This window comes from Mus caroli, unplaced genomic scaffold (assembly GCF_978045245.1).
Source record: "Mus caroli unplaced genomic scaffold, Mus_caroli_1 scaffold_8, whole genome shotgun sequence".
In the NCBI taxonomy this organism is placed as follows: Eukaryota; Metazoa; Chordata; class Mammalia; order Rodentia; family Muridae; genus Mus; species Mus caroli.
In genome coordinates, this window is record NW_028227263.1 from 48,682,131 (window position 1) to 48,707,656 (window position 25,526).

General features: G+C 46.1%; 1 protein-coding gene across 1 annotated transcript; it reads left to right on the forward strand.

Annotated features, from left to right (window-relative positions):
* The first annotated feature begins 12,024 nt into the window (after positions 1 to 12,024).
* Aqp11 (aquaporin 11) lies at positions 12,025 to 25,321 on the forward strand. Its single transcript, XM_021168375.3, has 3 exons — positions 12,025 to 12,866; positions 21,326 to 21,442; positions 24,122 to 25,321. The coding sequence occupies exons 1-3, from the start codon at positions 12,248 to 12,250 to the stop codon at positions 24,199 to 24,201; spliced, it is 816 nt and encodes a 271-aa protein (XP_021024034.1). The 5' UTR covers positions 12,025 to 12,247; the 3' UTR covers positions 24,202 to 25,321.
* The last annotated feature ends 205 nt before the right edge of the window (positions 25,322 to 25,526 follow it).

Sequence of the window (25,526 nt, forward strand, 5' to 3'; positions counted from 1 at the left end):
CAGAATTCATATCAGGCATTTAAAGCAGGCGGATGTGCCCTGTCTAAGAAGCAGATTATATATATCCAACAAATGCTAGACTCCTTCATGTGTGAAAGTGAACAGACCTGAGACGAAATTCACCAACAGGTGAATCCCTCTGACTTTCTGACTGCCGAGTGCAGACCAACACACTATAGTCTCCAATGACGGATATATGTGTGGATGGTGTGAACACCATCTCCAGGTCCCTAGAGGAAGGCACGTGGGTTTCTTCTACACGTAAAAAGAATAAAATTCGGAGCAGGAAGTGTATCGGAGATCCTCTCTATTTATTTACCTATAGTTAGTTTTTAAAAATCTCTTTAAAACTCATCTTTTTATTCTTTGACAGTCATACATTTGCACAAAGTACTTTCTCAGAACCCCCCCTTCCCCCCCCCCCCCCCACTGCCTGCTGACTGCTTTCATCTTCCCAAGTCCCTCTGGTACTTCTGAGCATTTTTGTTTGCTTTATTTTGGGTCTGGAGCCACACTGTGTTCAGTCAGGGTTGCTTGCATGAGCACAGGGCGGGGTTGTGGACCATGCGCAACTTACCAGTGTCAACATCCCTGTAAAAACACAACTTGCTCTCTCCAGTCCCTTCTAATTTCCTTTAAGATCTATGTCTTTTAATTTATGTGTATGAGTGTTCTGTCTGCATGTGTGCCGAGGCGGTCAGACAAGGGATCAGATCCTCTAGAACCGGGGTTACTGGTGGTTGTGAGCAACCATTGGGTGCTGGGAACCTAGGTCCTCCTCTGAGCCATCTCCCCAGCCATAGTTAGATACTTAGAAAGAAGATTGCTCTATGTAACTCTGGCTGGCCTGAAATTCACAGAGCTCTTCCTGTCTCTACTTCCTGAGTGCTGGAACCAAAGGCTTGCGCCCACACTGAACTCCTTTTACTTTTACTTTTTAAATTAGAGAACGTGGGTACTGCTTCACAAAGTGTCCCGCTACAGCCGTGCAAAAAGGTGAGTTCCCCAACAATGTACACATTCCCAGTCTCCAGGTCTTTGAGTTCTGTTGGAAAAAACAAAACAAAACAAAGCAAAACAAACAAACAAACAAAACAAAACAAAACCACCACCACCACCCCACAACAACAATAACAAAAAAACACAAACCCCTTCCCCTGCACCCATAGGCCCGAGACAGAGCTTGTCAGGGATGCAGTGTGGCTGGCTTCCCCAAGGGTGCACAAGCTCTAGATCCAGAAGGAGGAGGCATTGTGCAGAAGAGCCCGGAGCAGCAGCCAGGCTTTCTTCGCACCAGCAACATCCCTGCTCCTCAAAGTTGTGACAGCCTTCCCCAGGGCCAGGCGCACTAAGTTTTGGAGGCTACAAGGTAGCAGTCACCATAAAATCAACAGTAGTGTTCTCCGTAAAGCCGTGCAAACAGAAGAGGTTCTCCGAACGCGGGTGGATCCTGACCACCGGCCTCTGGCGGGACAGAATGTTCTGGTGGCCAGGCTGCAGAGAAAAGTCTGGCTTTGTGTTGTACAAAGGAGGAAAATTCCCACTGCGGTTGGACGCAGCTCACTCTGAGCTAGGGTATCGCCTGCCACCTAGCGGCTCGCTCGCAGAAGAGGGCATGTTCCCACGAAAGCAAGGCCAAGAAGTTCAGTTCACATTTTTTTATTTTTTTAAACACCTCCTGGGCTGCCAGGATCCCCCTTCTCAGGATATCCCAAGGCTGGAGCCTTACAAAACACTGAGTACTAGTGTCTTATTAGTACAGTTCGTCACTCTCCCACAGCTCCACCTGCTAGAAAGAAATGCAGAGAGAGCAGCGAGAGGAAGCTCCCTTTAAGCCATGGAAAGATATCAAGTCACATACAGGACTAATGTGGGTGACAGAGACCATGGACCTGGAGAGTCAGTAAAGAGATCCTGGAAGGCGTGTGTGTGTGTGTGTGTGTGTGTGTGTGTGTGTGTGTGTACATTCGCGCTTTTATTTGGTTTTGTTTTTAACTCCTAAAACTATTATTTCGTTATGTTTATTATGTTTTTATGTGTCTGGGTATTTGCCTGCATATATGTCTTGTGTATCAGATGTGTGCCTGGTGCCCTTGGAGGCCAGAAGAGGGCATCTGATCTCTTGAAACTGGAATTACAGGTGATTGTGAGCCGTCGTGTGAGTTCTGGGAATCAATCCCAAATCCTCTGTAAGAGTAGCCATTGTTCTTAACTGCTGAGTTCTCTCTCCACTGAATTCAGGCACCTCCTTATCCCTGAGTTATGACTGGTTCTGTAAGATGGGGAAGGTGGATGGTGGTGAATACAGCCAAAAAGCCTGGGTTTTCAGAGTCGGCCTTCATCCAGCACTGTACTGGCTTCTCTGACTTGGAACTGGCTAGCCTCCTGGATTCTCTGAACAGTGGCTTCTGCCTTTTTTTTTTTTTTTTTCCGAGACAGGGTTTCTCTGTACAGCCCTGGCTGTCCTGGAACTCACACTTTGTAGACCAGGCTGGCCTCGAACTCAGAAATCCGCCTGCCTCTGCCTCCCGAGTGCTGGGATTAAAGGCGTGCGCCACCACGCCCGGCTGGCTTCTGCCTTTTGCTTCACCTTTGACCTTCCTCTGCTTTCCACGGGGCCCTCACACCTCCCATGAATGCTGATATATTCAAGTAGCGTGTTCTGTGGTTTACTCAGTGTTTGGCACATGGTAAGCACTGGAGTCATAGCTTGTACTGCTGTGGGTTAGACAACAGATGGACCTGGCCTGGAGGCTCAGCAGAGAGCCAGGGACTTCTCTGTGTGCTAAGTCAACCCACGCGTTGAGTCGGCCATTTTTGTTTGTGTTCTTCATTTTGTGTCACTGGATAAACTGTGTCCATCCTTTGAGCCTCCTCAGCATGTCAGGATAGAGGGATATTCATCTATCCTGCATTCATAGTAGAGCCATCTAGGGAAGTAGTTCTCACCCTGTGGGTCTCGACCCCTCTGGAGTTCCATACCATACATCCTACATATCAGATATTTACATTATGGTTCACAACAGTAGCAAAACTACACTTATGAAGTAGCCGGAAGTAGCCACAGAAATAATTTTGTGGTTGGGGGGGTGTCACCATAATATTAAAGGGTTACAACTCCAAGGAAGAAAGGGAACATAGCTCAGAGGGGGAGCAGGGGACTCGTATACACAAGGCCACAGCTTCCATCCCAGCACGAAGAACCAAAAAAAAAGCTAAGTATTCTCTCACACCCCATACCCACTAAATCAGAGCCTCTGGGACTGGGACCAGATAAATTGCAGTTTTTTTTTAAGCTTCCCACGTGATTCCAAAGTACATCCAAGGTTGAGGAACAATAGATGGGCTAATCGCTGAGGCTCTCAAATGATAGAAAAAAACCCCAATAAACAAAAATCACATGAGTAATTACTAAAGATGCAGCCATTGCTCGTTGAGTAATAAGACAAATACTGCATCAAGAGTTCTGAGTGTGGTGTGCAACATGCCCAATTAACCTAGGGAATTAAGAGTGTGGCTGTGTATGTGTGTGCACGCACACACGCACACACTATAGTGTGCCTGTGGAGATCCAAGAACAGCTCCATGGATTCTGTCCTCTCCTTTCACCTGATGAGCACTCAGGAGATCAAATGCAGGTGGCCAGTCTTTGAGGTCAGCAGCTTCCCACCGAACCCCTGTCCCAAGGGGTGTGCGGGAGCTCTGGGCGTTCAGGCCTCCATCATGTCCTGAGCGGAGAATCAGTGGCCATGGCTTATTCTGTGTCAGTCTCTCGTGACATTGAAAGACATTTGTGTTTTGTTTTCTCCTGCTTGCTTGGTGTCAAATGTCAAGATGCTAAAACTTACAAAAGTGTCAATTATTTCTGTGAACTGTTTCAGACCAACTAGTTCTGGTTAAAAAAAAAAATCAGTTCATAAAGATGGACTATAACTGATAAATTTTTAGCATTGTTCTTGTTTTGGCTTTTTAAAAAAACATTTATTTTATTTGTGGTATGTGTTAGTGTGCTTGCCTATCTGACTGTCTGTCTGAGTGCATGTAAGTGTGTGTGTGGGGGGGGGGGGGGTTTGGGGGCAGTCAGCTACCAGAAGAGAGTGTTGGATTCCCTGCAGCTGGTGTTACAGGCGATTGTGAGACGCTTAGTGTGGGCGCAAGGAGCCAGACTCCGGTCTCTGCGAGAGAACCAAACGAGTGCTCTTAACTGTTGAGCCAGCGGTTCTCTGCCTTGCTTTGGCAAGGTCTTGTTATGTGTCCCTGGATGGCCTGGAATTCATTATGTAGACCAGGATGACCTTTTGGCATATCTTTGACCTCTGCCTTCTGAATGCTGGAGTTACAGCGTTGTATCCTGCTTATTTAGTACATTTATACTGGAAAAAAAAACAAAGCAAACAAACAAAAAAACAAACAAAAAAATCTGTGTGGTCACTGAAGGAATGAGTGTGTATGTGTGCTGCCACCTTGTGGTAGAATGTGCCACATACAGTCCTACCTAAGAAGGCTGGCTGGTAATTGGCCCTGGGGCCTGACCACGTTTCTGTGGCCTCTGTATCCTTAGCACCCGTTTTGTTTTTCCTAATACAAAGCAAAAGGAATTGCTATGAGTAGCATGAGAAAGACAAGAGATCAAGACTCAACTGTAATGCAATACGGCTTTGTTCCCTTTCCTTGTGTTTACTGATGACCCTTGCCCACTGTCAAGGTACTATCCAAGGGTAAAAGTGCGTGTGCGCGTGCGTGCATGCGTATGTGCATGCGTGCATGTGCATGTGTGTGCATGTGTGTGTGCGTGTGCGTGTGTTCGTGTATTCAAGGGCACTCACGTCACAGCACATGTGTGGAGGTTAAAGAACAACTCTCTTGAGTCATTTCTCTCCTCTCAGTTTACGTGGATTACAGGGATCAACTTGGGTCGCCAGCTTACCAATTTTGATACAAGCCTTTTACCCATTGAGCCATCTTGTAGGCCCTGAGGGTTTTGTTTGTTTGTTTGTTTGTTTTTGTTTTAATGGGGACAATACTTACCTCGTGGTATTGTGTGGTGGTTTTGTTTGTTTTTCTTTTTGAAGTGCCGTGGGTCACACCCAGGGCCTTATGCGTGTTGGGCAAATGTTTTACCACTGAGCTGTACCCCAACCCTCACAGGGTTGTTATAAAGGTAGAAGACATAGCTCAATTCTGGAAAGTTGTCAGCATGTGATAAATGTGACTAGCCACTGTGAATGAGACCACCTGGGGTGGAGCCTTCCGACCTAGATGGTTCTATTGTTCTGTCACCCGCTGCTGCTCTTCTCTAAGACACCGCTACCGCTGATAGGCTGAACCTGTCTTCCTGAGAGAGCTGACAACCTGTGGAACTGGCGACCTAATGCTAACAGCTCTGGCAGACTAGTGCCAACAACTTAGCAACAAAGCATCAAGACATGGGCCTCCCCGCTTTATAAGCACAGACTGCTAGTAAACATCGGGCCATGATCAGAAATCTGTCTTGGTCTCTTTACTTCTCTCGCCTTCCCTCCTTTACAGCTCCGGCCTCCCACTCAGGAACCCAGTTCTTGTGGCCGCAGGCGGCTACAACCTGTACTGTCACAGTACTGATGTGAACACCTCCCACTGGGGTTTGCTGTGCTGTCCCAGTGCACAGGGCACTGTGTGCCCATTCCCCAGGTTCTGCTCATGTCCCATCCCTGACCGTTTCCTGCATTCCCTCGTGGACCACCAAACCTGCTCTCTACCTCAGTGTCCCCTGTACTTTTCCTTGTTCTTCTCCACCTACCCTCCTCCTCCTTGTCGCCGCTCCCTCGGCCTGAGAGTCCCCTCACAAACTTCAGTGTCAGCATTTCCTTATCTTCTTGGTTTCCACATGACCGTACAACAGCACCGACACAAACCGCAGTCACTCTTTAGCCACGACAGTAGTCAGCTTAAAGAACAAAACATAAGAGCCCCGCTGCCTGCTGCCCGCCCTCCTCACCCCGTCGCCTCCCCCGCCCCCTCACGCGCTCCCTGAAATCTTTCTTAATGGTATCTCTTCCCTGTCCTCCAGGGGCCCTTTTTGCTGTTGTTGTCACTGTAATTTTACATGTTATTGTTGTTGTTGTTGTCGTTGTCGTTGTTGTTGTTTGAGACAGGTTCTCAATATGACCCCTTGGCCAGCCTTGAACTTGCAAGATCCACTCTGCTGATTGTCGATGTGGGCCAGCAAGCGTGGCCTCTTTTGTACTCTAACTTTCTGATCTGTCTTTTATAGTATAAAAGGACGAAGAAGGTCTTTGATGTTGTTTCGCTAAAGCTGAGATGTTTTAGTTATTAATGTCACTCTGGAGGGGTGATAGTGATTTCCTGACTCCGAAAAGAGAAAGATTGATTTAGTTGATGTAAAATGTTCGACCTCAGGCGTGATTTGTGACCCCTTCGGAGAGTAGAATGACCCTTGCACAGGGGTTGGCCTAAGACCATGGGAAGGCACAGACATTTATATTACGGTTCATAACAGTAGCAAAATTACAGTTACAAAGTAGCAACAAAAATAATTTTATGGTTGGGGTCCCCACAACAGTGTTAAAGGGTCACAGCATTAGGAAGGTTGAGAACCACTGCTCTAAAGGTTTATGCTATACAGACAAATACATCCACGTCTTTCCACGATGTCAGAATTTGTTAAATAACAATAAATGCACAAGATTTTTGTTGATTTTGTTGGCTACAATTTGCCAAGTAGCCTGAATTTCACTTGATAGCTGGCTATTGGCAAACAAGAGGTTTTTTTATTCCACATATTTAGTTATTTTTGAAACCGAGTCTCATGTAGCCAAAGATGACCTTCAACTTGTGATACTCCTACTTCAAGTGCTGGGATTATAGTTGTGGTATACAGTTGTATACCACCATGCCTGTTATACTCGAAATTAATTACTCCTACAAACTCTCAAATCATACATTAAACGTCACAGTGATTGTATCTATATCTGTGTATATACATAGGTTATAACATGGGCTGGAAAGGGGTTTAAAGGACCTCAGTTCATCAAAGGGTTCCAAGAGGTCTTACTAGAAGCAGAGACAGAGAGCTGATACAGGCAGTCACTGGAGGGGGTTAGACTACACACCCACCTGGAGAGCTTTCAGTAGAACACAACACCACAAAGCTGAGCCGCCCAGAGGCAGAAGCATGGAGGACAGGTATAGGACTAGGTGCAGACAGATGAGCAGATAGAGAGGTGGACAGACAGCAATACTAGTGGGCTGCATCAAGCAGTGGCTACCAAGTTGAGGGGAAGTTTGAGACAGTAAGGAGCACGGAGCTCTCTGCCTGTCAGTCCCTGGTCCCTGGTGTATACCAAGCAGTTAGATGACAGGTTGACAGGGCTGTTGTTACTGATGTGTTCAGTGCCCTCTGGTAAGTCCTAGTTTATATGGTTCTAAAGACTTATTTCTGAGTATTGTGTGTGTGCCCTTTGTGTGCAGGAGCCCATGGAGAGCAGAAGAAGGTGTTGGAAGCCCTAGACCTGGAGTTACAGGTAGTGTGAGCTCTGACCACTGAGCAATCTCTGCAGCTCTCTAATATGGCTTTACTATGCCCATGGGCTAATATGTTCCCACTTTGTTTATAGTTGACATCTTTTAAGAAGAAATTGTTAGGCTGGGTGTGGTAGCACACACCTTTAATCCCAGCACTCAGGAGGCAGAGGCAGGTGGATCTGTGTGAGTTTGAGGTCAGCCTGGTCTATAACAGTTCCAGAACAGCCAGAGCTATGTAAGAGAGAGGCCCTGTCTCAAAAAAAAAATGAAAAAAAGAATAAATGTTTAGGGGCCAGAGCAATGGCTCAGTGGTAGTGTACTTCCTGTTTTTACTGGGATGTGGGTTTAATCCCCAGGACCCACACAGAGGCTTATAACCATCTACACCAGGGACCTCCTGCCTCCTACAGGCAGGCAAGCATTCATCTACAGAACATAAAGATAAATATTTTAAAGAAAGGCCTATCAGTGTGTGCCTCACGGTTGTTGCCGGACAGGACTGTGGATATGAGGTTCAGAGCCATTCACTTCTCTATTTGCCCTCAAAAAGGAGCCCAGTGGAGCTTGTAGAATGCAGCCACCCAGGCAGGACAAAGCACAGCCTGAAAGCCATTGTTTTACCCAGCAGGGAATAGCTCAGAACATGGCTCAGCCTAACAGGCACCATTTGCTTGGCTCTTGCTTCCTAACTGAAGCAATGTCCAAAGTCTACTCAACGACAATGCATATTGTGATGACTTTTAAAGCCTTATCAAAGTTCAAAAGACGGATTTTCTATATGACTCTTACTAACAACACTGACTTATTAGCACAGCAGGAAATGGATACACATGCATTAACTAGTCTTCAGCTGAGTTCTGATGAACCAGGATTGGTGAAAGGGTCACACTCGCAGGACTGGTTTTAAAGCAATCTCTCCGAACAGTCATGGCTAAGAAATGGCTTTAACTCACCTTAGATTCTTTTGCTTGACATAGACAAAGAGAAAGGGCTTCATTTCTCTACATACTTTATATTTTATGAAATAACTTTTTTTTTTTTTTTTACTATTGGCACCACAGTAATTTTAGCATTAAAAAGGAATTTTCCTTCAAATTTGAGGCAATCCTACCTCAGCCACCAGCATGGTAGGGTAACAGATGCGAGCTACAGTCTGGGAATCTTCATAAGGTTATAAAAGGGACAGTTGAGACTGGGGAGTGAGACTGGACTGTGCAGAAGGTCACCCACCTGACTGTGCTGCCCTGCCCTCTCAGCTCTAGGAAATAGATGGACTTGTGGGTGACAGAGCCATGTGGGACAAGACTGAGGCAGGATGGTGCTTAGTCACCCCCGAACTAAGGCAAGCGTTGCGACACGCATCAGCTCAGAACGCTGCTAGGCTCAAGGTCAGAGGAGCCCCAGGAGCTGTTTCCACTCTGCTCACTGCGGGCCACCCACATGGGTGAGTTCTTAGGAGTGCAGTGTTGTCATGAACTCTTGGACCCAGGCAGTTAGAACATGAGATTTCAATTTCAAGCTACTCACTAAGCACGTCTTGCTCTGTGTTGGGCTCTGTGCTAAGGAGTTACCATGATTTCTGAAACCAATCAGGTGGGAGAGACAGAGCTGCTGACTGGAGAAGCCTGGGGGCTTCTTTCCAGAGACTCCCACGAGACAACGCTGGGGCAGTGGTGAAGGATTTCTCTATGTAGACCAGGCTGACCTTGAACTCAGAGATCTGCCTGCCTTCGCAGAGATTGGGATGTGTGCTACCGGGGCTGGAGAGATGGCTCAGTAGTTAAGAGCACTGACTGCTCTTCCTGAGATCCTGAGTTCAATTCCCAGCAACCACATGGTGGCTCACAATGGAATCTGATGCCCTCTTCTGGTGTGTTAGAAGATGGTGACAGTGTACTCACATATATAAAATAAATAAATATTTGAGGGGAAAAAAAAAGACGTGTGCTACCACACAGGCTCAAATCTGGGATTCTTAACTTCAGTGCAGAAAAGAATTTCAGGATGAGTTGGTGTGAAGCAAACTGGAGTTTACAAAGAAGAGATTTTCTTTACAGAGACTTCAATAGAAAGGCCCCTTGGACAGTACAATAGCCAACCAAGTTTGGGTGTGGGCTTCTCAGGAATTGTAGTTAAGTGGCTTGGCCACAACTGCACACAATTGCATGTTGATTTTAGAAGCCTTTAGAATTCCATTGATGGAAGTTTTTCTAAGGGCTCCTTCCTATTACACATACAAACACACACACACACACACACACACACACACACACACACACATCCTTTTTGGTAAATATGACTATAGAGTGAGTTATAAGATGTCTTGGATATGATTACAATCTGATGAGGTAAATCCTGGGTCACAAAGGTTATTCAAGGGAGATTAGATATGTCTTTCACTAAATGGAGCTCCTTGTGAGAAAACTAGAAAACTGGGGGAAAGGTTATATTTCCTTAATCCCTATTCTAACATTGTGTGTGTGTGTATGTGACAAAACAACCTTACAGCACTTATTGTTATATAATAATAGCATAAGGGCTACCAAATAAATAATAATAAATAAACATAAATAAATGTTTCAGACTGTGTTCCCATTAGAAGACTTCCCCCCACCCTCACCCCCCAAGACAGGGTTTCTCGGTGTAGCCCTGGTTGTCCTGAAGCTCACTCTGTAGACCAGGCTGACCTCAAACTCAGAAATCTTTTAGCATGATCCAGCCCGGCTGTTTTCTTGTTTTACGGTGAATCTTGTCTGCATCAACTAATACGAGGTTCGAGTACTCCTCAATGCCAATAATGCAGCCGTCTATCCCTCTATCCCAATATTCACTTGCTCACACAGCCACACCGGAATCTGCCTGGCAAGTATCTGAACTTGAGGTTGGCGGACTGCGCCATCACCCTCCGCACCTTCTGGCCCTGGTATGCCATGGTTGGAAGTCACAAAGACCATCTAGGAGGAAGGTCGCCTCAGAAAGTGACTTCCAGAACTATTTCAATATTCCTTTTTTTTTTTTTTCTGTTTCTTTTTCCCCCCTTCCCTTTCGCTCCGGCCCCACTCGTGCCCATAGGTTTTTTTTTTTATTTGTTTTTCATTAAGGATGGTTGTGAGCCACCATGTGGTTGCTGGGATTTGCACTCATGACCTCCAGAAGAGCAGTCAGTGCTCTTAACCGCTGAGCCATCTCACCAGCACCTATTTTAATATTCTTATTTGGGATATCTATAAGACAAACTTCACAATAGATGTTAACTGTGCTGGAATACTTGACTCTCAGCTGGTGCAAGACTTCAGCTCCAAAAAAAAAAAAAAAAAAAAAAGGGCCGGGCGTGGTGGTGCACGCCTTTAATCCCAGCACTAGGGAGGCAGAGGCAGGCGGATTTCTGAGTTCCAGGCCAGCCTGGTCTACAAAGTGAGTTCCAAGACAGCCAAGGCTACACAGAGAAACCCTGTCTCAAAAAAACAAAAACAAAACAAAAAAAAGACTTCAGCTCCAGGCTTCCTTCCCATGGCCCCTCAAACTCCCTTCTTTCCATCCTGCCTCAGGTTGACCCAGGATTCTGGGAAGCCAACCAATCCAAGGGTTTCCTTCCCACACTGGAAGCCAATGAGAACAAGCAAACAATGTTTTCTTAGTATTTTAATATCTCATGATGAAGATAACATAAACAGTATAAACTTTGAGGTCTTCATGCCTAAACCACCACCTGCAGGCAAGGTGCTTCAGCAGGTAAAGGTGCCCAATTGAAGACTTGAGTTTGATCCCTGGGACCCACCTTGTGGAACACATGAGATTGGGCACAGCGACCCCCATATGTATGTGTGTGTGTGTGTGTATGTGTGTGTATATGTATATATATATGTGTGTATGCGTGTGTGTGTGTGTATGCACATATGTAAACATAAATAAGACAATTAGATAATTAAGCAAATGCATTCGATAAAAAATAAAACACAACATCCAAAGTTTGTAAATAGTGGCGATAGCTGGTTAAAAGTGTGAATATAATAAACGTCAATTTTACACGTAAAATGGATATATATTTTTCCCCCACACTTACGAAAAAAGTTCGAGCGTGGGTGAAGAAAACCAAAGCTCTAACACCTTGTCAAACCAGTCAAACCTCGGTTCTCACGCCCACTCCCAGTTGACCTCAGTTCCTTCCCTGAGGGTCACCTCCTCGCTCCTCAACCTCAGTTTCTCCGTTAGTAAAAAAGGGGTGGCTGTAAAGATGACCTCTGGGGCTCCGTGGAGTGTGTTTCCGGAGTGTGCAAAGATCAAGGCAGAGTTCCCAAGCCACGCTCCGATCGCCACAGGCTCTAGCACCAGCGTGGCGCGGTCTTAGGCTCGGGTCCGGCGCTGAGAGCCCAGAGCTCGGGCGCCACGCGCGTGCGCAGTGGTCTCGGGGCCCTGGCCCTGGGCTGAGGGAGGCGGCGGAAGGCGGGTGCGCGTGGGGCTCTGCTGACCGTTGTCCCCTCCGCCAGTGCCCAGGGACAGCTCCCTCGCCGCCTCCTTTCCCCCGCCCCCCTCCCCTCCCCGGCTCAGGTCACATCTGCACAGCGCAGCCGGGGAGGGGAGGAGCCCTCCAGCGCGGAACCGGGGCTCTCCACTCCGCCCGCCCCTGAGGGGCGTGGGAGGGCGGGGCCGCGGACTTCGGACTCCAGCCCCCGACGCTCCTCTGTCCCTGCCGCCCTCAGCCATCCCCAGCGGTGAGGGAGCCATGTCCGCGCTACTAGGGCTCCGGCCCGAGGTGCAGGACACCTGCATCTCGCTGGGGCTAATGCTGCTGTTCGTGCTGTTCGTGGGGCTGGCCCGCGTGATCGCCCGGCAACAGCTGCACAGGCCCGTGGTCCACGCCTTCGTCCTGGAGTTTCTAGCCACCTTCCAGCTCTGCTGCTGCACCCACGAGCTCCAAGTGCTGAGCGAGCAGGACTCTGCGCACCCCACCTGGACGCTGACACTGATCTACTTCTTTTCCTTGGTGCATGGCCTGACCCTGGTGGGCACAACTAGCAACCCGTGCGGCGTGATGATGCAGATGATTCTGGGGGGTATGTCCCCCGAGATGGGTGCCATGAGGTTGTTGGCTCAGCTGGTTAGCGCCCTGTGCAGCAGGTACTGTATAAGCGCCCTGTGGAGCCTGAGTCTGACCAAGTACCATTACGACGAGAGGATCTTAGCTTGCAGGAATCCCATCCACACCGACATGTCCAAAGCGATCATCATAGAGGCCATCTGCTCCTTTATTTTCCACAGCGCTCTACTGCACTTCCAGGAGGTCCGAACCAAGCTTCGCATCCACCTGCTGGCTGCACTCATCACCTTTTTGGCCTATGCAGGTTTGTTATTCCTACCAAACACTTGGCAGTCCGGAGCCTCTTATGACCCGAGGTTCTAAGTTCTTTACCGGTACATTTGAGCACCCCCTGCACCCTACCCTGGGCCACTTATTATTCTAACCACCTTGCAGTCTAGCAGTTGGAGCCAACATACAGATCTTCATTCAGTGCTGTTTTGAACACCCAGAGAAAGCAGACACTCCAGTGCCGAAACTAAGATCGTGGCAGATTACTGCCAAAGGCTTAAATAGCCCACAAAGGGATTGTTTTAATGTTAGAAAGGCAGCTTATCAGTTTCGGCTCTCATGCCAAGGTGGTATAGATTGCTTCTGACACTCTTACTGAGAAACGATCCGGTCAAAAAGTTCCTTCGAGCTTAAAGTGCACGATTGGTTAGTAGTTGGCCTTAAGGAGAAGCAGCTCTGTAGCTGCATTCACGTCCTACTTTTTTCCTACAAATTACTTATCATCTTCCTTATGTTGAGTTGCACGTGAACTTTTAAGTAGACTCCCATGAAAGGTGTGTTTCAAGTTTAAAATGTTCTTGTTTTGCTTTGTTTCTTCGAGACAGGGTTTCTCTGTGTAGCCCTGGCTGTCCTCGAACTCAGAAATCTGCCTGCCTCTGCCTCCCAAGTGCTGGGATTACAGGCGTGCGCCACCACAGCCCAGCTCAAGTTTAAAATGTTTTTAAAGATGCTCTTTAAAAACAATTCTCAGCTGGGTGTGGTGGCCCACGCCTGTAATCCCATCACTCAGGAAGCAGAGGAGGAGGATAAAGTTAAATTCGAGGTCAGACAATGCTAAATACTGAAACCCGGTCTAAGGAAAACAAAACAAAAACAAGGAAAAAAAAAAAACCCTCCAGAAGTCTTATTTACTTGTTTACCTTCACAAAGCTTAGCTGCAGTAGCAATTCAAAAATTGTTTAATGATAAAATGTGCCTTTTAAAAGATTGCCATTTAAAATAATGAAATACTTTTACTGGGATGATAGTGGAACTATAAAGAATGTTTTAGAGGCATGAATATAAATAAAGGACACCTAGTGACAGTCTTATTACTTCTTGTACTCATTAAAAGGGAAACCAAAGAAAAGAATTAAAAAAAAAAAAAAAAAAGGGAAACGGAGGGAAGCAGCTCCAGGGTAACCCTGCCTAGCACTGGGGTTCCGGGCTCAAGCCAGGGCACAGTAAACAAAACCCCTTGACTTCCAGTGTATGCTTGACTTCCTGGGGCAACATGAAAGACTTCACAAGTCTCTTTCCTTTGAATCTAGCATTGTTTTTTTAGTTGACACACAGAAAAACACATTGTGTGGGATAAGAGAAGTGGGCACGTGCTATCTGAGGGACCAGTGAGAGTTTCAGCTAAAGCAGAAACCCCGCTGTGCATGAGCAGTTCTACCACAGTAGAGTTCTGTGCTTGCCCACTAAAGCAGCCAAGACTTGCGCAGGTGATTCATGCCCTGCCCCCTCCCCCCCCATACTAGCACTGGACAGGTAGAGGCAAGAGGAATAAAGTCTTCTGCTACTGACTGGGTTTGGGTCAGCCTGGGCTACATGAGACCCAGTCTTTAAAAACAAGCACACAAAAAATAAAAATCTGAGATTGTTTTATAATTAAAAAGAACTTAAGGACACCTAGATCTTTCTCACTCCGAATTGCTCCTCCTGCCTCTGTTGAAGGTTGTGAAGTTGGTGTTCTTCCTGTACGTCCTGTACTTTTATGCTCTTAGCACCAAGTTATGATTCCATAAATAATGTATTTACTACTAGCTATTGGTGGGCTGGTGATGTAGTTCAATGATAGAGCTTTGAACACTTGCCTTTCTGCACATGGCCCTTGTGAGGGGTTAAAAACGTCTTTCAAAAGAGAACAAAAGTGACCCTTGGAGTTATTCCTAAGTAAGAGGCCAATGGAGAAGGTCTCTAGGATGTCCGTTTAAGGGTCTGAAGCTCAGCCAATTCCTTGACGTGAATACTCAGGGCTAAACCAATCTCTGATGCAGAGGTTCTCAACAATCTCTTTTCAAATCTCTGGAGTTTTAAAAAAATAGACCCATTCTGGTCTCACATCTAACTGCTCTGGGAAGGGGCGGAGGAAGTGTCAGAGTTTAAAGTTCTCCCCAGGCGATCCGATTATGAGACCGGTTTTGAACAATGCTCTAGAGTGGACCTGCTTTGGCTCCGGGTGCCTATTTAGATTGAAGTTAAACTTCAGCACTTCAGACTGTATGTGCTTTCCTCCGTCACTCCTCGCAGTACTGGAGCTGGTGGCTCCCGTATTGGTCAGGGCCAGAGACTGCAGGGGTGGAACCAAATATACACTGGTTATAAAGCTACATGAACTCACAATCTGTTACATATGAATTTTCACTGCCTTTCTGCCAATATAAAGGAGAGAAGAGTACTGCCTAGGTCCCTGTTATAGACCCAATCGCTTTGCTAAGGAATTCATGGGTTACCGTAATTCTCATAACTACCCAGGACAGGCACCTTCTTCTTCTTCCCATTTTAAGTAAAGCAAATAGCACTGGGGAATGGAGTGACCTGCCTCGGGCTGCAGCTAGGCTAGGCTGGAACCGTGGCTCACACTGCTGGGTATCAGTTTAACGATGTAATTATCAGCATTTCCATAGTGTGCACAGACTGCTTGGCTATAAAAGGGAGTAAAGTTCCGACATACACTACATGGATGAACATAATGTTAAGCAAAAGAAGCCTGGCTTTTTGTTTTGTTTTTCGAGACAGGGTTTCTCTGTAAAGCCCTGGCTGTCCTGGAACTCACTTTGTAGACCAGGCTGGCCTCAAACTCAGAAATCCTCCTGCCTCTGCCTCCCGAGTGCTGGGATTAAAGGTGTGCGCCACCACGCCCGGCTTAGAAGCCTGGCTTTAAAAAAAAAACAAAACCCAAAACAAATACTGTGTGACTCTGCTTCCAAGAAATACCTGTAACAGGCAAATTAAAAAACTGAGAAAGTAAATAGAAGTTACTCAGAGAGCAGGGGGGTGAGGGTAGACTGGGTGAGGGTGCATTATTGAGTAGGAATAGGTTTTGTGTTGGCAGCAGTGAAAAAAAAAGAACACATGAAAACTTAGGGTCAGGTGTGGTGGCTTAGTACTCAGGAAGCAATGGGGAGAGGATCAGAAATTCAGGTAAGCCTGGGCTATGTGGTGACTTTGAGGCCAGCCTAGGCTACACAAGATTATTTATGTTAATAAATAGGATGAAAAAGAAGACACTGGGGAAACGTTTAGGGGCTGGACCACTTTTGGGTAAAGTTGGTGCTGATGGCCACACAGCACTGTGAATACAAAAGAACAGCAAATGGCGTGCATGATGATGTGTGTGTATGAAAACTGAAAGCTTTTCATTATTACACAATTCTGTTGCCAATGACCCCTTAAGCCCTGGATTAAACAGGTTTCTAAGGTTAAGATCTTATAGAGACATCCCTTTGTCCTATGTAGTGTGAAACCCCAAGAGGAGGACATGGAATGGGTTTGGGGTCCTTTCTGTCTAGAGTCTGTAGCCTAAAAGAATGCACCTTGGAAATGGCTACTCCTGGACTTACCATTCCTGTTACTTTGCAGATAATAAGTCATGACTGTTCCAAAGATAATGGACTGCCTTGGACTGCTAGAGTGTCTGATAAGGATTTGAGCAACAGAGCGACAGGCTCATAGGAGTATGCATTCACTGCTTAGCACTCGTTTTTATGGGTGGAAACTAAGCCTATGGCTGGGTACACGCTAATCACGTGCTGTACCCAGCTCTGAAGGTTCATATATAAGCCGAGGCTACCTATTATGATACCAATTATAGACGCATTGGCTTTCCTAACAAAAGAAAAAAACTCTGGCTGGGCGTGGTGGTGCACACCTTTAATTTAATCCCAGCACTTGGGAGGCAGAGGCAGGTGGATTTCTAAGTTTGAGGCCAGCCTAGTCTACAAAGTGAGTTCCAGGACAGCCAGGGCTATACAGAGAAACCCTGTCTTGAACCCCCCTCCCTCCCCCCCAAAAAAAAAGAAAAAAGAGAAAAGCTCTGTAGCTAAGCAGAGTTAAGAACTATTTTTGAAGATGGAGTCTTCTCTTGCTTTGTCACTACCTAGGCTGCTTTCAAACTCAATTGATCCTTCCAAGCTTCTAGAGAAGTTAAATGTATTTATTTTGTATGTGTCTGTGGGGTGGGGGATGGGTGTGTATGCATGCTATAGCACACGTGTAGGGGTCTGAGGACAACTTTAGAGAGTCGAATATCCCTTCCACCATGTGTGTCCCTCAGACTAAACTCAAGTTGTCAAGCAAGTGGCTTCAGCTTCGGAGCCATCTTGCTGGCCCTACCTCTGCTCCCTGACCAGCTGGGATTGTTGAGCTATGAGCTATTAATGAAGACTATAAGCAAATCTTGCTTAATTTGGGCTTTGGGAGAATTTCTTCAGCAACCAAGGTGATTGAGCTGTGTGTTCATTTTCTATGCCTAATTAGATATTTTAGAATTAGATACTTTAGAATTAGATACTTTAGAATTAGATACTTTTTTAGAATGCCATTTTAAACATGTGAGTTGTCTTTATTGTTGTAAGGGTTCTCATGTGTAGAATTTTAAATTATATCTGTCTGTGACATAATGTCTTTGTCCACCTACAAACGAGAAGCTATGAGTAAAGGTCAGACATACTCTCCAGAACGTACACACTAGGACTCAGCACAGCAACACCCACACCAAGTAAGAAGTAAGGCTATTAGACGAGCCTCCCCTCCCCCTCTCTCCCTCTTCCGGCAATAGTCTGGAGGAATTGAAGTATTTGTTTACTTCATGCCCTTACTCCTTTTGGGTTTTTTGTTTTTTTTTTTTTTTTTTGTCTTCTTCCAGCCACAATTGTAGGTGAGATTATTTGCCCCAAAAGAAAATGAACTAAGAGTATTGCACATGGTCTCATTTAAAATAGGAAATGGGGGCTGGAAAGATGGCTCAGTGGTTAAGAGCACTGGCTGCTCTTCCAGAAGTCCTGAGCTCAACTCCCAGTCACTCAGGGTGGTTCACCACCATCTCTAATTTGATCTGATGTCCTCTTCTGGCACGCAGGTGTGCACGCAGATAGAGCACTCACACATAAAGTAAAAAAATAAAACAGGAAATGGACACAATCACGAATTTACAAATAAAAATTAGTTTCAGGACTGGTGAGATTGCTCAGTGGTTAAAGTCCATTGCCACCAAGCCTTATGACCTGAGTTTGATCCCTGGGACCCATCTGGTGGAAGGGGACCTGAGTCCTAAAGTGTCCTCTGACCACCACATCCCCCTTACCATGAGATCAAACAAACCAACAACTAACTTAAACAAAGGTCCCAAACCTTTTGTTCTCCCGGTGTGATTTGGTGTTCAGGGGCCAGGTTGAGTCCTCAGTGTCCTTATCTTTAGGATGGACAGCACCATCTCAATGGGGACGAGGAACTGTGTTTCAGACTTGCAGGTTCTTCCTGCAACCGGGGAAAGGTGCTTTTGTCCTTATTCCTCTGCCCTGCAGTTTCCCACAGATCTCCTGTATAACACGGCCATTTCTGCAGGATTGCTAATCACACTCCATCTCCTGTAATCAGCAGTGCAGCCTGATGACAGCCCAACACAGCCAGCAGCACTCTGAGGAGGAATCCCCTCCCGGGGGAGTCCACACCTCAGGCAGCCGAGGATCCCTGCCCTCTCAGGGAGAGCTGGACTATGCTGGCTTCACAGGCATGCAGCACGTCCGGCTTTGCTTCTTAAACTCTTGAATTTTTCAGTTTTGCTTAATCCTTAGATAGACCTGCTGGTAAATGACACCATTTGTGAAATGGAGCTTAAGAGCCACAGAGTGAATGAGAGCACCCAAGCAGGACTGACTCCTGGGAAGCCCACATCTGTCCTAAGATTGCGCCCCGCCCTTTTCCTATAGGACTGTCGAAAATCAGAAGAAACCCACTGATTTTGCTTCATTTCTGCCTTTCATTTATTTATTGAACGCATAAGTAATAGCTTATGAAACCGAACCTAATAATTGTGTTCATGTAAGCATACAAAAGCACCACACCTGCTCTCTGTATCCTTTCTCATAGTTGTTTAGTGTTTATCTTAGAGATTTATGTTCATAAAAAATTCTCTAATTTCTTCAAAATAGTGCATGTTATCCCAAATAAGCTTGTCTACATCTTTCTGGACATTTCCTAGTTCCTTGCTATGACCTAACAGCATTATCTGTGCCTTCTTGCACATGAGAATCACTGTTATTCTAGGTCCACTGTTCTCAGCTGGGAACGTCTGGTGATATTTGAGGCTTTTTGATAGAAACAAAGTTGGCAAGGGGCAGGGCTACCAGCATCTAGTAGGTAGAGGCCAAAGATGTCACTAAATGTCTTAGAGAACACAGGGTAGCCTCTAACAACAAAGGATTATATAGTAAAACAGCAAAGTGCCCAGTTTGGGTTTTGAACACATAAGCCACACTTGATGTGGATTTCTGCTTTAGTTGTTATAGCTGTTGGTATGCAACAACCCATCTCCAAACTCTAAAAGTGGTAATAACTACTTATCATTTCCCATGATTCTTTGTGCTCTCTACTCAGTTGCTTGATGATTTGTGTGTGTGTGTGTGTGTGTGTGTGTGTGTGTGTGTGTGTGTGTTGGAGGTGCACGCGTGTTGTGGGGTGCATGTGTGAGGAACCCAGAGGATGTTGAATGTACTCCTTCATTTTGGGGTGAGATGGGCAAGCCCTCTGAGATCACTTGTATAGCTGCTTTGTTTCAGCTGGGGTCAAAAGAACCCTGGCTCACAGCTGGCTGCCAGCGCTTGTCACCTGGCATCTGGAGGACCCTGGTTCCCCCACATGGGGCCTCTCCTCCTGCAGCAGCTTAGACCACTACTTACAGGTTCAGGACATTGCTCCAAGAGAGCATTCAGTGAGGCTTCCACGTGACACCAGTTCAGAAGGCTGCATTCAGAACTCAGAACGACCTCTGACCTCTGCTGATCTTTGCCAATTCAAGTCACAGAGCCAACCCTGAGTTGAGGGACAAACATGGTGCTGTAGCAGTTCTCACGGGGCTCTGAAGAGCCCCGCATGCTGAGAGGGTTAGAGGGTTAGTAGACAAGCTTGAGTTTTATGATGTAATCGACTCCATGATGCTGGACATCTTCATATGCCACGGCCTGCACACTGAGGTAATGAAATCATGAGAGCTGTGGCTCAGGCCATGCCTAATAACTGTCCAGGGCACTTGTCTGATCATAAGCCATCATAACACTGCAAAGATCTGGGAGCCTTTATCTTTCTGCTCTTGGTGTTTAGTACAAGGCAACTCAATTTACTTTTTGTTTTCGTGGAACCAGAAATAGCCAGTTGCCAATCAGTTTTCTTGAACGCTAACTATGATAGCCAAGTCTCATTAGGTTTACCATTCCAAAAAGGCCATTCAAGACGGAGGGAATGTTCTCACATGGTGCCGTTAGTACTGCTGTGGCACGAGCAGTAACTGTGCTGTCAAGCTGGAAAGATAGAGAAAACAGCCACTGATAGTTTGGTCTCTCGTTCAATAGCTTCCTCTGAGCATTGCTCTGTTCTCAGCCTAGGAAATCTCACTAGGTAAACCAAGGAAAAGCTCTTAATTCCCAATTCTAGTTTACCGTTTTGTCAAGACAGTGAACATGCTACAGAAGTCTGTCAGCGTCAGACTCTACTGTGTGTGAAGCGTCCACTGGGAAGAACAGAAATGTCACTCACTGTCTTGGGGTACGTCCTGGGTATTTGCAAACACACTGCCACAACTCTGGGGTGTAGTGTTGATCAGTCATCCAGCCTTCCTTTCCCTGTGGGCTGTGTGGTCAGACCCATAAACCCCTAAGCAATGTTAAGCTGGAACATGAGTCCACCGTTGGGCTTTGTGCTTAATGTTCTTAATGTTGTTTATTTCTGTGTGTGCATATCCATGTATGTGCGTGAAGAAGGTAGAGGATGCTGACTGATCACTCTCCACCCTATTCCCTGCAGACAGGGTTTTTGCACCGAATCTGAAGCGAGCCATTCTGGCTAGGCAGGCTGGCCAGAGCTTCCAGGGTCCACCTGTCTCCACCCCCGCTTGTGCAGTTATGAGCTCATGCAGCGATAGCCATCTGGGGATCTGCACTCAGGTCTTCACACTGCAGCAGCAGCAGCAGCACCCTGGCCCTACAGGCCATCTCCCCAGCCCTCATTTCTTAACTTGTCTAACTGCTCTTTTGGGGATCTGCCATTCCGTTGCTTCTTAGGGACTCCGCTGATGAGCAGGGACCCAGTGGCAATGTGTTTTTGTCTATTTCACTTTCCACTTTAATTCAAAGGCGTGTGTGCACTCGAGGGTCCTGGGCCACTGTGCTGTGCTAGCTGCTTTGTTTCAGTCTTGCTTTCTTTGTAACGGACCTGTCTTGTCTTTGCTCACAGGAGGGAGCCTCACAGGAGCTTTGTTTAACCCAGCGCTGGCACTCTCTCTGCACTTCCCGTGCTTTGACGAACTCTTCTCTAAGTTTTTTGTAGTATACTGGCTTGCTCCTTCTGTAGGTAAGCATATTTCATTTACTACATCTGAAAGGTTATGGCTTTTAAAAACCTAATTTATGTAGAGTGTTATGCATGCAGTGCCTAGTGCCCCTGGATACCTTGGAACTGTTCTACAGATGGGTGTGAGCTGCTGTGTGGGTGCTGGGAATAGAAACCAATTTCTCTGAAGAGCAACCAGTGCTCATAACTGACAAGCCATCTCTCCAGCCCCCCAAATTAGATTATAAAATATTTTTTTTAATTAGGTATTTTCCTCAATTACATTTCCAATGCTATCCAAAAAGTCCCCAATACACTCCCCCCACCCAGTCCCCCACCCACCCACCCCCACCCCTTGGCCCTGGCATTCCCCTGTACTGGGGCATATAAAGTTTGCATGACCAATTGGCCTCTCTTTCCAGTGATGGCCGACTAGGCCATCTTTTGATACAAATGCAGCTAGAGTCAAGAGCTCTGGGGTACTGGTTAGTTCATAATAATGATCCACCTATGGGGTTGCAGATCCCTTTAGCTCCTTGGGTACTTTCTCTAGCTCCTCCATTGGGGGCCCTGTGATCCATCCAATAGCTGACTGTGAGCATCCACTTCTGTGTTTGCTAGGCCCCGTATAAAATATTTTAAAATAAGACACACACAAAATTCACTATGTCAATGTCTAAAGCCAGAGAATATATAAAACAGGAAAAACGAAAGCAAAAAACACTTGGTTAACATGCTTAAAAGCATTTTAATTTTGTGCAGTGTGTCCTTTGAAGCCATGTGTGCATGGGTGCATTTTCCCATGTGTGCACAAGTAGAGGCTAGAGGGTGATTTTTACGTCTGTCACTCTCTATTTTGAAGACGGGGTCTCTCACTGGACATGGAGCTCTTCTGTTTAGTTAGACTGGCTAGCCGGCAAGCTGCAGTATCTATCCATCTCTGTCCCACTTCCACGTGCTGGGGTTACAAGGCGTATGCTGCCATGCCTGACTTTTACAAGGGTGCCAGGGACCCAAATTCAGGCCTTTATGCTTGTACATCGAGCACTCAATGAGCCAATTCCCCAGCTCCTGATGCTGTGTTTGAATCAGGGCTGCTGGTACAGCTTAGTGCCTGCCTGATAGGTGGGGACAGTGAAGGGTAATTATTTCCATCTACAATCTTAGCTGGGTCTGGTGTGCTACCTGAAATTCTAGTTACTTAGGAGGCTGAGGCAGGAGGATTACAAGTATAAGGCCTGCTTAGGCCACAAAGCAATTTTATTTGTATAAGGCAGGAGGATTACAAGTATAAGGCCTGCTTAGGCCACAAAGCAATTTTATTTGTATAAGGCCTGGACAACTTACTGAGTCCAGTATATGAGTCTAAAAGTATATAGCTAAAAAAGGGTTGAGGGAACGGGGATACAGCTTAGTGGTAGAAAACCTGCCTAGTAGCCGGGCGGTGGTGGCGCACACCTTTAATCCCAGTACTTGGGAGGCAGAGGCAGGCGGATTTCTGAGTTCGAGGCCAGCCTGGTCTACAGAGTGAGTTCCAGGACAGCCAGGGCTACACAGAGAAACCCTGTCTTGAAAAACAAAACAAAACAAAACAAACAAACAAACAAAAAAACCTGCCTAGCATTCACAAACTCTTGGGTTTTATTTCTAGTACCAAAATAATTACTACATAGTGAATTTAGACCAGCCTGTGGTATACGAGACTTACCTTAAAATAATAAATTCAATTGATCAAAATTTTTTTGCTAAGTAATTTCCCCTATGAATTTGTGAGTCCCAAACCAAATGTTATTTAATCCTTTAGGTCGCTTTTCCTATTTGTTAGAGAGCATCCTGTGCAACAGCTCTGTAGTCAATAGAGCCTCTAAATGACTCCCAAGTCCTATTCATAGTAATGCAGTCTAAATCAGGACAGGGCTGTGGCCCACTAAGTGCCTGCTTAGTATGCACGTCGCTGGAGGTTTTATCCCTGTATCAGAAAAAGAAAAATTCTCTTTTTACAGAGATCAGGTAACTATAATGACATGATACCAGTGTTTCTTGCTTTTATTTAGATATCAGCTAAATAAAAATTGGCAAAACATCTATATAATAAAAACAATTTATAAAAATTAAGAATGAAGATTTAGGTTTGGAGGTATTGTCACTCAGTGGTGACGGCTTGCCTAATTAATGCACACAGAGCCTGAACTTGAGTCACAGCATTGCAAAAATAACAAACACACAGGAAAGCACTATTAATATACACCTTTTTTTTTTTTTTACTATTCCATATTTAAAGTCCTAAGCACGGTTTTAGGTATTTTATGTGATACATCTGTAAAAGCCACTATGGTGGGACTCAGGAAGAGCAAGAGCCCCACGTGTGTCGATCGCTCTGGGCGAGCATGCTGCGACAGCTGTCAGGGTTTCCTCCCTCGGAGCCCCTCCTGCTCGCCAGAGATTTTTTTCCTTTCCTTAATCTCTGTGTGCTCCACTTTAAAACAACAAAAACCTCAAAATGCTGTGAGCTCCTGCCTCCCAAGCCACCTTTGAGGCATGGCAGAAGCCCTGCGACTTTACAGAACAAATGGGTTCTCTCCAAGTGAGGTGTCGGCCCCTGTGCTTCCTGAGAAGCAATGGTAATTCCTACCATCGAGGTCCTTGCCCTCCCGCCCTCCCTCTGGGCCTCGGTTTACTTTCCTGCGTTTTGTCTTCCAGGTGTGCTGATGATGATCCTTATGTTCAGTTTTTTCCTTCCATGGCTGCATAACAACCAAATGACCAATAAGAAAGAGTAACCACTCCCAAAGACTCAAACCAAGTCGCGGACGGCCAAGCGGGATGCGACAATCTGAGCAGCCTCCAAACTCTGGACTCATCCTGTTTCAGCTTTCTCTGTGGAAGGTGTCTTAATGTTTTTACTACCTGGACTTAAAATTACTGTGAAAGTGAGGTAGCCTGTATTTCTCAGTTAAGACTTGTTCTCGAGTGATGTATTAAATGCTGCTAGGAAAGGCTCATTCATTAAACATCTACAAATCCCAAGTCATTAGTAACTGTGATGAAAAAGAATGAGAAAATAAAGTGAAACGGGGGCGGGGCACTGGCTGGGCAGGACCAAGAAATTCTGTATCAAGGTTGCCTCTGAAGGAGGTGGGCTCCAGAGCTGGAGGGGCTTACTCGCAGGCTCCACAAGGTGCTTTCCAGCCACAGCTTCTTAGCGACAGGGTCAGTGGTGGCATCTTTTAACAGGAAACTTGTTTTGGGGAATACCTTTTATATCCACTAATCTTCAGCAGGTTTCCCACTGGTTTGACACGGGGTCTCCCTTGTAGCCTGGCTGGCCTCCATCCTTTGCCTCTGCCTCCCAAGAGCTGGGATTATAGGCAGGGATGCCCCACCACAACCAGGGGGGTTCTGCTTTGTTTTTATTTTGGAGTAAAGATACTTACAATGTAGCCCAGGCTGCCCTTGAACTCACATCTTCCAAGTGCTGGGATTGTAAGTGTGCATTGCTCCAACCTCCTCAGTCCTCCTATTAAATATATTCTAATACTTAAAATATTTAAGCAGACAATTTCAGTCAAACTGTCTTAATACACACACAGCCAGGATCTGGTCTTTTCATGTTCCCAACTGTACACCACAGCCACCTGGAGAAGCACGTAGGTGTTCTTTCTTTTTGTAATGATACCCTGAAAAGCTCAGGAACAGCTAATGATGTAATGAGGGAATGGATTCTACCCTCCATTTTACAAGGTGAGATGTGAGCGCAGGTGTGCTTTGAGACTCCCTGACACCGGGGGCAGATGCACGCTTCACACTTCCATGTCAGCAGCAAAATCCTTCTCAGTTATCAGTGACTGAGAGAGGGTCTGGAGAAAACATTCAAGTTTCTCAATTAAATTTTAAAACTCAGTATGTTCTCTTTTTCTTCTTTGTGTATGAGTGCATCTATGGGCACGTGTGTATACAGGACCCAAGGAGGCCACAACAGGGCACTGGGTCCCCTGTAGCTGGAGTTACAGGTGATCGTAAGCTGACGTGGGTGCTGGGAACCAAACTTAGATCTGTTGGAAGAGATCCTCGTCCTAACCACTGCGCTCTCTCTCCAGTCCTTACT

Excerpts from the sequence above, each read along its gene's own strand:
- Aqp11 (XM_021168375.3), top strand. The coding sequence starts at position 12,248 with ATGTCCGCGCTACTAGGGCTCCGGCCCGAGGTGCAGGACACCTGCATC. Across the intron at positions 12,867-21,325 it reads CACCTTTTTGGCCTATGCAG|GAGGGAGCCTCACAGGAGCT; the intron begins GTTTGTTATTCC and ends CTTTGCTCACAG. Across the intron at positions 21,443-24,121 it reads CTGGCTTGCTCCTTCTGTAG|GTGTGCTGATGATGATCCTT; the intron begins GTAAGCATATTT and ends TTTGTCTTCCAG.